The following is a 12,160-nucleotide window of genomic DNA, read 5'->3' on the forward strand; positions in this document are numbered from 1 at the left end:
ATTGGACCGTTCTCACTTCGCCCTTTTGCCACCACACAAGACATCCATAAGCCAATATTGAACGAACAACAGTTGTGTAAATCCATTTGATATACTTGGGTTTTAGTCCCCAAGTTGTACCAAAGGTTCACCGTCATTGCCCGAAGGCCATACAAGCTTTCTAGATTCTGAACTCAATATGAGGTGTCCAGGAAAGCTTGGAATCAAGAATGACTCCAACGTACTTTACCTGTTCAGTCACATTGATTTCAGAATCAAAGAGACGTAAAGGTTGAACACCATTACGGTTTCGCTTTTCCGTGAAAAGAACAATAGATGTTTTACTCAGATTTACCGAAAGGCCATATTGGCGACACCAACCCTCAACTACCTGAAGAGCATTTTGCATCAGGTCGAACCTAGCAATGTTAGGCAGTCGTCAGCAAAACTATAGGTAGGAAAACCGCTATTATTGAGTGGCCTCAATAGCGTATCTCCTACGAGATTCCACAAAAGCGGTGACAAGACTCCTCTTTGGGGGCATCCACAAACACTTAATTTCCTAATCACCGCTTGACGCAATGTCGAGAAGAGATGTCGGTTTTTGAGCATTTGGTGAATCCAATTGGAAATCATTGGAGATATACCATGACCCCGTGTGGCTTCCAATATGGCATCGAAAGGCACGTTGTCGAAGGCACCCTCGATATCTAAGAAAACCCCCAAGTAGAATTGCTTTTGAGCGAATGCCTTCTCGATATCGTAAACCACTGTGTGTAAAAGCGTCACAGTGGACTTTCCAGATTGGTAAGCATGTTGGTTCACATGAAGAGGCACACTGGCCAGATGAACATCACGGATGTGATGATCGACAATGCGTTCTAAGCATTTCAGCAGTGTGTGGATTTTTATCGCGAACCACTGAATAGTCCATGCTCAGTAAGTGATACATTCGCGAATGTAACATTTCATGAACCAACATGCTCGGGAACGCTCCCCGAAATGCTGTTCATTCTCTTGCCCGGTTCGATACGAGAGCGCAATCAAGAGAGAAGATGCTCGATGACGCTAATGAAAGCGATGCATTCGGTAAGAATATTTTATTGCCATATTATTGTGACTACACAACCTGCAACGTCATGAATACAGTTAAATTAAATAGTATTTCCCGTTTTTAAAGCGAAAACGCATTAAATACTGATGAAAATAACGATTATTCACAGTTGCCCCAAGCCAACGATGAGCGATCATCGGTAAGTGTTACACTTAGCGATGCCCGCTCATCGCCGCAGCTTGTTTATATCGGAGTATCCTCTTTGTGTTCCTTCGTGAACCATGCGACTCGACGAGAGAACATACACCGCTTGGTAATTGAAACAGAACCAACAGAAGGGAAGAAAAACTGCCGAGTGGTTCACTGATCACTTTTTCGTCCAAACACTGCATTTCAGAAATAAAGAAGTCAAACTGATTGGTCTGAAACTCTTTGCTTCTTCATACGACGCACGACCCACTTTCGGAATAAACTTTACAGTAATATTCCGACAAGATTTGGGAATATACCCTGCAGCATAACTGCAAACAAGTAGTTTTTTTTTTCAAAACACGTTTGAAATAATCAAATCCCTTCTGAAGCAAAATAGGATAAATCCCATCTGCCCCAGGATATTTGAAAGGAGCAAAGCTATTTAGTGCCCATTCAATCGATTCTAAAGTTAAGATACTCCGAGCCGAAGCTAAAGAATCATAACTACAAGAAAAGACATCAGGTTCATCCGATGATGTAGTATCCACACATCCGGGGAAGTGTGTACTGAATAAACATTCTAAAACTTCCTCATCAGAGGCAGAGAAATCACCATTTGGCAAACGAAGTTCGTTCACTTGAAAATCCTTAGATTTTGCAAGGATTTTGTTCAATCGACTGGCTTCACTCAAACTGGAAACATTTGTACAAAGGTTTTTCCAGCCGGATCGTTCAGCAGACCGAAGAGCTTTCTGGTAGGCCTTGCGAGCCGACCTGAAAGCCTCCGATCCAGCTGAACGTCGTCTGTTCCAACTCTTTCTACATTGTTTCCTGAGTTTCGCCGGATCAGAGTTCCACCAAGGGGTTCCTCTTGTGGTCTTCACAGACCGCAGAGGGCAAGCTTCTTCAAAAGCTTTCATGATGAAGGCCGTTGTAGTTCCAACAGCATCATCTAAATCACTTGGAGTGTGAATGGATGGTGAGTATCCATGAAATTTGGCCGCAACCAAATCAGTGAAAAGATCCCAGTTTGTTGACCGGGGGTTCCTGAAACGCAAAGTTTGCGAAGTAACTTTCACATGTTCAAAAAAGATGATGCGACAGTCAAATAAAGATTCTTCATCTGACACATGCCAATTTGTCAGCTCGTGACTAATTCTGTTAGAGCAGGGTTCTCATTTTTTTTCAGCTTGCGACCCACTGTTGATTTTTATTGGATTCGGCGACCCAACAGCACATATTTTCATAACAAACGTCATTTTAGAAAATTTGGGTTGACTTTTTGAATACATTCAACCGCGTTCATAGGTTTTGATAAACCTACGTTATGTTATGTTGAATCTTTAAAATATTTTTGCAAGTTTCAAATTTAATCAGTCAGATCCAATTCAATGTGGAGCCTCTTAGCCATACGGTTACGGTCCACCCACATTGACCATGCTACGGAATGAGGATTCGACTTCAGCTCCGAGCGATGACATTTTTCTTGAGAATAGTTTCTACTCCGTATCCGCTGGTGCATGGTCCGTGTGACCCTTGTCTAGTGTTAAGTTTTATTCAGTCTGTACACGGTGTCAGCGTCTTTTTTATTGCAGAACACCGCAGATTTTCGGAATTCTATCACACATTGAAAAAAGGAACACAGAAATAGCACAGTGTAGTTGAAAATACAATGGCAATGAAATGCTTCGAGGAGCTTTAAAAATATCCTTCAAATGGAAAGATAAAAAATTAAGCATTTTATGTTCATTTATAGGATAGTGATTTCTGGACTTGAAACTTAAACTTTACAGTGGAGATTACCAAACGTTCGTTGGTTTCTTGCAGAAATTTATTTAATTTTTGGTACTGCAAATTTTTTTTTCGAATTTTAACTGCTAAACTTGGCGTATAAATAAAAAAACTAGCTGCAAACAACAGTTTGAACCAATTTCTATAAACTTACACAAAAAAAATCTAAAATATTATCAGAATCTTCTGATTGAAACTCATATTTAAGAACGCAGAAAGTTGTATCAATATCCGATATATTACAGAATCATATCAAACAATACAAAAAGTTTGAATATAAATAAGGTGAAACCAAACTTCTAAAAATAACTCTGATGATTCTCCAAGAGAGTATTTGTAAATTTGAAAATGGCTAACAAGAATCGTTTGGTATAAGTTAATCAGTACATTTATTATGATATCGCCAAAGCTTTCGCGACCACCAAAAATCAGCCCGCGACAAACCAGTGGGTCGCGACCCATAGTTTAAGAAACGCTGTGTTAGAGCAAAGCGTTATGCCTAACACTCCCTCTCTAGCAGATACCATGAAGGTTGGGCGGTTGCCTATGTTAAGTTATGCTCAAACTGGAGCCTCTCAGGTTAACGTCTGAGCTGTCCCAGATGATATGGTGAGCATTAGCATCACTGCCAACAATTAGCGGAAGGCCTTTTGAAGTACAGTATGCGATGACTTGTTTGAAAGCATCCGTAGGGGATGGTTCATCATGCGGTAGTTCATCATGGGGTAGTCGGGGTAATTTGGCCAATCGGGCAATTTGAGCACCACATAAAAATCATCTAAAATCTAATATTTTCAACAAGCCGACCTTACAGCTCTGCTACTGGTTTGAAATGGAAGCCATTGAAACGGTAGAATAACTTAGTTTAAGCCCACAATAAATTAGAAAAATAAAATTGAAAAACGTTGGCCAAATTACCCCGAAGAGGGCTGAATAAAAACACCACGTAAGACTCCTTTTGTTCATGTACATTAGATAGCTTTCAAATTAGTTTATTTTCTGTATACATCAAGTTGACACACTACAATTCAATGTCTATCGGTGCATATTAAGTTTGTGTTACATTAGGCGAAAAAAATCTTCATTGAAAATTAGGTGCTCAAATTACCCCGACGGTTTAAAATTGACGAAAAATCAAACTCTTTTCAAAAATCTTTTTTTGGCATTTAAACACGAATTGACTTTAATATTTTCATGTATCTTGCGCAGTATTATCAGAATCATTATGATCATACGATGCACGAGAGATTTATCGTTGTTTTCTGCATGTTAAAACGACTTTTACTTAGGGTGGCCAAACTACCCCGATTTACCCTACCATGAACGTGAACATCGATTACGAAGGTAATGCCAGCAACTACCGTAGAGAAGGCCGACAGTCCATCATGGATGTAACTTTCTAAAGCCCTGGTTTTCTGGAGTACAATGAACTAGAAGTGAGGGATACAATTGCTGATCTCCTAGATTGCTAGAAGGAGATGGAGATGGAGCTCATGGAGATGGCCAGTAATAACGATGAAAGAGTAGGAACGAAGCTTGTCCTACAGAGCAGCAAGAGGTATTATGGCGCTGCGCGTGTCGATTGCGAGATAGTGAATGCTACAGAGACCGAGACGCAAGAGGCTTCAGAAGGTAGTGTGAGTCAGCGCACTATCCAAGTGGCAGCACAGGAGGACAACGCTGCCAATGGCATCGTCTAATTTCCAATTTGTCGAATAAGGTTACCAGAGCACACGGGGAGGCTAACTTCCACATGACGCAATTTCTGTCTGGTCATGGGTGCTTTAATTCCTGAACAGATTCGGTAGCCCAAGGTATGCACACCCGCGAAAAGGAATGGCAGCCACTGTGTCTTCTAAACGTTATGTGCAAGAAGCCAGAAGAGAAGAATATACAAGGGGTTGGTCACTCGGCACATTGTGCCCGGCACACATGCCGGCACATCTCGGCACACATGCCGGCACAATTCGGCACACATGGGCACAACAATAAAATCCAACGTTGCTCTATAGAATCAACCTGTCAAAATACTCACGATTGAAAAAAAAAACCGTTTATTTACATTTTTATCAAGTATGCTGGGTTGGATTTTGTTTGTAAACACAAATCAGATCAACAACATTCGACAAAAATTGACAGGGTGCTTCATTAGCGCAAAAACATTCAAAGAAAAAAAACCACTGGGCACGTGCGGCACACCTTCGGCACGTTCGGCACACTTGGGCACACACTGAAAATTATCCGGCACAGTTTTGGCACACATTGGCACACGCTCAAAAATAATGGCACAAACGAAGTGTGCTGAATGGCCAACCCCTTGAGAATATATCAACTTGTCTGTCATTGTAATATTTACTTGACACTGACGTCACTTCTGCAATTTTTTTTTAAGGTTCCTAGCGGCACGCCGACGGACGTAAAAACCTCTCCTATCACTGTGCGCACAATCGTCTCGCGTTTGCGCGGACAACGACAGTTCACTAGGCCTTTGGATAGGATAGAGAACGTAATCCTTCAGAAGCAGTTCACCAGCCGTGCACGGAACATGTCGTCCAGTAAGACACTGTTGCGTACTGACGGTAGAAGGTGTGAAAGTTTCGGTTTTGTCATATGGTCGATTTCGTATTTGTTGTTTTTTTTTTGTCATGTCAAGGCTTGTTATTGTTCAAATTTATGTGTGGCCTATAATTTATGTCCATTTTTGTTGATCCTCATTTTAGTACTGTTTTTATTATCTTTGAAAGTTGTTTTCATCCACATTCCTAGCACTATCAACATCTGTCCAAATGAGTCCAAATAAAAGAAAACCTTTAATATACTCAGTTGAAAAATGTAATTCTAATTTGTCATAAATAGTATACGTTAGAACGTTAGTCAAAGTCGAAGTAGTCAGTTTTTGTCGATTTCGTCTTGATCACACGTTAGCTTCGAATCTATAAGCATGCACTATTAAATGCTGCACTTCCCACTATTAAGGTCCCATTAGACATGACAAATAAAGCATTGTCCAGTTAGAATCCGGACGCAAAGGATAATTTATTGTGACGCTCTCAATGATCATAATCATATTTTTTTACAGCAGTCTGATCATAAACAAGTCCTCTATTGATGGTGAAAATTTCATCGATTTTCTTGCTACGAGTGAAAAGTTATTTCAGATTGAAGACAAGTGAAGGAAAAAAATCTTGCACAAACACGCTGAAAATTAAGCGTGGTCAGGTACGACAGTCGCGAAAAATGTTAATGTCTCCATAACCATTATGTGTGATGTGCACAGATGTTATTAACCATGCCATGAGGAAGTGCCCAAGGAAGATTGAAGTTTATGTTCATGGATAAATCTGCTTGGAATTCCAAGATTTGCCAGGAAGTTCGAGCTCTGTACATCGTTTTCTCACATCACGATTTCGACACCAAATGTGTACAAAGATGATAACCTCAAGAATCGCGTGCTGCTTTTCAAAAATGCACACAAGGGATCTGTAGAGGTTTGAGCTAATTTGGTGAGCTATCACGACAGCCTGAGATGTGTAGTGGTGTCATCACTGTTGGATAGTGTTTATTAACGAAAAAACACTCAAATTTTGCTTCTTTGGAATTCACTGAATAGCCCTTAATTTCTCAAGAAAAGAAATAATTGGCAAAGTTTCTTTGGAATCCTAATCAAATTGGTAGAGGGTCTCAGGACACTACAGAGATGACCTGATTGTTAAACAAATCCGTCGAAGGGGTTGATGTTAAAATTTACTACCATTGTGCAGATTTTTAAGGAAGTAATCACGGATAAAATGAGAAAATGTATTAAAAATTAAATTAAATAATTTTATTGATATTTTTCCATGAAACTACAGTAAATTATCTTTGTGTTGAGGGCTTCACCTTTTCTGTTTGTTATTCCACCTCTGAGATATAAGTGATTATCTGCGTCCGGATTCTAACTGGACAATGCTTTATTTGGCCAAACAAGCCCAACAAATGACCAACACAACGTAAATCATTGCAACCTCGGATGAATGTTGGGCTACCATGGCAAATATTTGTCATTATGACAAACAGTCTAATGTCCCCTTTAGTTTCTTAGTTTTTTTTTTAAATTGATATTGCAAGAAAATATTATTAAGCATTAGGCATTCGAAACATATTAGGGTTTACTCACAAAACTATCAGATATAAAAATAATGATAGAGAAAATTAAATCACGAAAGTACATCAAATGTTGAGAACTATGTATTAGCAAATGGATACTACTAATTATTTCATAATTCAATTGAATTTGTATTTGTTAAAATTAACCGAATAGTGGGAAGCCCAGGCAAAAGTTTAAAATCTGCCGACTCAAAAAAGATTCCGAGACTCGTCACAAAACACAAATATTTATAATTCACAACGACTCTCGAAAGCTTCCCAGACTCAATCGACCGGAACTGTTTCCTGGGTATAGAAACTACTGGGCCCTAGCAGGTTCCTCCTGTTTATCGAGCATTTCTGATAAATCAGCCATACTCCATCTGTAGCAGCCGGTTCGCAATTAACCGTTGGAGGCGCATTAAAGTATTAAAGGTGATATTTTCATTACAATAATTTAAATTGACATCCTTCACTTTAATACCGTCGAACCCTGTGATCTTGGCCAGGGACTGACGTCACTTCTGCAAAGTTGCACCAATACAATAACATTTGATAATTGTAACATGTTTACGTTTCGAAATTCCGTACGACTGCGGTTAACAACCCATCACTTGTAGTTCATTTGATGGTTCGCATGTTCTAAGTTGACGCTAGTGCATTAATTTTTGTGATTGAAATCTTAGAAAATATTAACTGTTCAACAAATTTCCAGACTTACCTTTTTTCGGATGACACTTGCCATCATTAAAGTGCGTGTCAGTCTCATCACACTTGCACTTTTCGTCAATACATTTGCCCAGATTGCCCAGCAATGGTTGACACTGCTCGTTTGCGGTGCACTCCTCCTCATACACTTCCGCCTCCTTCAGGCACGTATTTCCGTGATACAGATGACCCTTCATACATTCACACTTCTTCGGTTGCTGCGTGTCTTCCGATTCGCAGCTTGCCTTGTCGAATCCACAATCATCCACGACTTCGCACGTTTCTCCTGGCTTCGCCTTGCAGCGTTCGTTCACATAGAAGAAGTTCGGCCGGCAGACACAAGTATGCACCTCACTACACCGTGTATTACCCAACGTGCAGTCTTCATCTGTATCACAGTATTGCTCGTAACCTTTCTTGCCGACGCACATCTGTCGAGAGCTATCATACTCAGCATAGGGATAGCAGGTACATCGTTTTGGTGTTTCCGCTGGACAGAACGCAGCTCCGTAAGGCGAACACTGGCTGCTTTGTGTGCACGACGTGTTGATTCCAAGAACCCCTGAAAGCATTTCAATGCTCGATGAAATAGTTTCAGCGCCAAAGCTCTCTGATACTAACCTTTTATACATGATCTCATATTGTAATTGTAGAAGAAATGGTTAGAACAGACGCATCTACCGTTTACGAATTTTTCCTCATTACTCAAGCGCCCACAGTCTTCTTCCTTCTCTACGTATTCTCCCATTTCAGCTTTACACACTCGACCGACAGGATAGAACCCTTCTTGGCAGAGACACTGTCCCATCTGACATACGGAGTAGCGGACCCCCTCGCAAGGTTTAGTTTCCTCACTACACGTATCACCATCTGAAATGACAAGAGATCAGAAACAATACGGATTTCTGAAATATGCGCCCATAAAACTACTTACACCCGGGCGTAGTCTCATCCTTAGTCGGTGTGTCATCGGCACTCGACTGCAGGCGAACTCGCTTGGCCGTGGCACCACTGGAGTTACTCTCCTTGCGTTTCTCGTCCTGAAGATCCTTCGGAGCAGCCCCACTATTTGCATCACCTTCGGTGCCACAACCGCTGCTGCTGCTGCCGCCGCCACCCCCACCAACGTCGACGCTGGTTTGCTGCTGATGATCTCGGGTCACCCTCGTTTCCGCTTGCGCTTTCTTTTCCTCACAGGAGGGCTTCGCCTGCACTCCGATGTCCCGGTAGGTTTTCGTTTGTGCTTCCTTTTTGACACAGAAGTCATTGTTACACTCTAGGTCCTCTCCGACGCAGTCCTGGTCTACAAGGCACCGCTCGCCAACTGTAAAAAGTAGAGGTCAAAGTGAAAGAATGTTGAGTGTTGAGGATATTTCCACTGTCTGTGGATACTAACGAGTTACTTCACGCCGGCAGACATTTGTGCTTCGAAGGTAGAAATTCGGTGCACATTGGCACTTGCCCTCTTTACACACCACGGCCTCTCGATTATAGCTGAAGAAACAGTCGATATCCTGCCAGAAAGAAAGAATAAAAGCCGTAAATACATGGAGCAAAAATAGGTTAAAGAATCATTCTGAGAAGCCAGCTTTATAGTGTGATGCTCGTTACTCTTGGAAGGTTAATTAGAGGGGAAAGGTCAATGACAGAAGGCACTCAACGTCACATTTAAGATAAGACATAATCAACAATAGTACGCCACAATATTTACTCGGCTTGTGGCAACCACTCTCCATCCTCGGTCACGCCCAATGCTCGCCAAGTCACACTTTACCTGGTCCGTTCATCGTGCTCTCTGCGGTCCATGCTTTCTTGTGCCGCAGCTTCTTCTGGAGCCCGTAGTAGGCTCGACTTTCGCTGATGATGCGTCTTCGTATTTCACGGCTAGCATGGTTGTCAGCCGTCAGTAAGGATCCGAGGTAGACGAATTCTTCCACCATCTTGAAGCGATGTTGAAGATGGCATGAGAGTTAGACACCTTTTCGAGTCCCCGGTGAGATTCGAATTAACTCTTAGTTCATCCGAAACCCTGACGCAGTTTTGCACACCGTCCATCGTTTCTTTAATCAGTCTATGATTCTCCATAGCTCTGCTCGGTCGATACTGTCGTATGTTGCTTTGAAGTCGATGCATAGGTGGTGCGTTGGGACCTGGTATTCACGGCATATCTGGAGGATTTGCCGTATGGTGACGATCTGGTCCGTCGACCGACTTGAAAACTTCCCACGAACTCATTCGTTTTAGGTGACAGACGACGGTTGATGATCTAGGATAGCACTTTGTAGACAGCATTCAAACGGTAATCGCTCTGAAGTTCTCACATTTCAATTGGCCACCTTTTACGTGAATGGGGCAGATTAGCCCTTCCTTCCACTCCTCCAGTAGCTGTTCGGTTTCTCTGATCCTGACTATCAGCCGATGCAGACAGGTGGCCAACTTTTCTGGGCCCATCTTGATGAGTTCAGCTGCGATACCATCCCTACCAGCTGCTTTGTTGGTTTTGAGCTGGTGAATGGTATCCTTAACTTCCCTCAGCGTGGGAGTTGGTTCATTTTCGTCCTCCACTGCACTACTGGCGTAGTCGTTCCCCGTTGTCGAGGTTTCCCGTGCATACGTCCTCCACGTCATTCAGATGCTCGTCGAAGTGCTGCTTCCACCTGTCGTTCACCTCACGTCCTTCCGTCAAGAGACCACCGTCCTTATCCTTGCATACTTCGGTTTGCGGCACGAAGCCTTTGCGGGATGCGTTGTGCTTCTCGTAAAACTTACGTGTTTCATGCGAACGGCACAGCAGCACTTCCATTTCATTGCACTCCGCTTCTTCCAGACGGCGCTTTTTCCCCCGAAAGAGGCGGGTCTGCTGTTTCCGCTTCTGTTTATAACGTTCCACGTTCTGCTGGGTACCTTGCTGCAGCATTACCACCCGTGCTGCGTTCTTCTCCTCCAAAATCGCTCTGCACTCCTCGTCGAACCATTCGTTTCGTCGACTCCTTCCCACGTACCCGATGGTGCACTCGGCTGCGTCGTTGATGGCTGCTCTTACTGTTCTCCAGCAGTCCTCTAGAGGGGCCTCATTGAGCTCGCCCTCGTCTGACAACGCGGCCTCGAGATTCTGCGCGTATGCTGAGGCGACATCCGGACATTCAGTCGCTCAAGGTCGTACTGTGGCGGTCACCGGTACCGTACATTATTGATGAAGGAAAGTTTTGGGTGCAGTTTGACCATCACCAGATAGTGGTCGGAGTCGATGTTAGCGCAACGATAGGTCCTAACGCCGATAATGTCGGAGAAGTGCCGCCCGTCAATCAGAGTCGATTTGCGATTCCGTCTGCTGATCTCCAGGTGGTACGATACGGGAGGCTGTGTTGGAAGGAAGAGCTACGTATGGCCATGTGTTTGGAGGCAGCGATCAACGAGTCGAATGCCGTTTTCGTTCGTCAGTTGGTAGGCGCTGAACTTTCCAATCGTTCGTCGAGTTGAATTCCTCCTCCTGGCCTACCTTAGCGTTTTAGTCGCCTATGATGATCTTGACGTCGTGGCTTGGACACTTGGGCAGCGGTCGTACTCGCGTTCGAGCTGCGCGTAAAATGCGTCCTTGACATCATCAGTGCTTCCGAAATGTGTGGGCTGTGCACGTTTATTATGCTGAAGTTGAAAAATTGGCCCTTGATCCTCAACCTGCACATTCTTTCGTCGATCGACCATCAACCGATCACGCGCCTATGTATGTCGCCCATCACGATAAAAGCTGTGCCCAGCTCACGTGTGTTGCCGCAACTCAGATAGGTGGTATGATTACCTCTAAGCGTTCGCAGCATGGATTCTGTCCAACATACCTCCTGCAGCGGTACGATGCCGAACCCGCGGTCCTTCAGTAGATCGGCGAGTATGCAGGTGCTCCCAATGAAGTTAAGAGATCGGCAGTTTCATGAACCGGGTTTCCAATCGCAAGTCATATTTGTTCGCTGGGGTCGTTGCCATTGGTCTGGGTTTGTATTAATTCTGTTGCTGATTTTCCGTTACAATGGTTTTACAGCTGGCTTGTAGGGCCTGACACCAACCTCTTACGTTCCGGAGGACCATAGTGCACAGTTGAGCTTAGAGTCCTTCCCTGGCACATGGACGTTGATCAGCCGTCCCTAACATGGGAATCAGACGATGTTGTAAACCGCTCCTCCTGGAGAAAAGACGCTCAGGTTTGCAGAAGCAAACCAACCCCCCCCCTCCTTTCCTTCCTGTTAGCATACGACCAAAGTTTTCACCGGGGTTAGTTACCCGGTGTTCTCTAAGGTTGCTCCCAGTCCGGCCGGT

The 12,160-nt window shown here is 43.3% G+C and overlaps 1 protein-coding gene across 2 annotated transcripts in view; it reads right to left on the bottom strand.

Moving 5' to 3' along the window:
• Positions 1–12,160, bottom strand: part of LOC109419802 (prion-like-(Q/N-rich) domain-bearing protein 25) — a 104,753-nt gene that overhangs the window by 9,765 nt on the left and 82,828 nt on the right. For both annotated transcript variants that reach the window (XM_062846512.1, XM_062846513.1), the window contains exons 3-6: positions 9,246–9,363; positions 8,784–9,173; positions 8,471–8,719; positions 7,863–8,411 (exon numbers count right to left, since the gene is read on the bottom strand). In XM_062846512.1, coding sequence (XP_062702496.1) covers positions 7,863–8,411; positions 8,471–8,719; positions 8,784–9,173; positions 9,246–9,363 — 1,306 coding nt within the window. The remainder of the gene's footprint in view (positions 1–7,862; positions 8,412–8,470; positions 8,720–8,783; positions 9,174–9,245; positions 9,364–12,160) is intronic.

This window comes from Aedes albopictus, chromosome 1, assembly GCF_035046485.1.
Source record: "Aedes albopictus strain Foshan chromosome 1, AalbF5, whole genome shotgun sequence".
Lineage (NCBI taxonomy): Eukaryota > Metazoa > Arthropoda > Insecta > Diptera > Culicidae > Aedes > Aedes albopictus.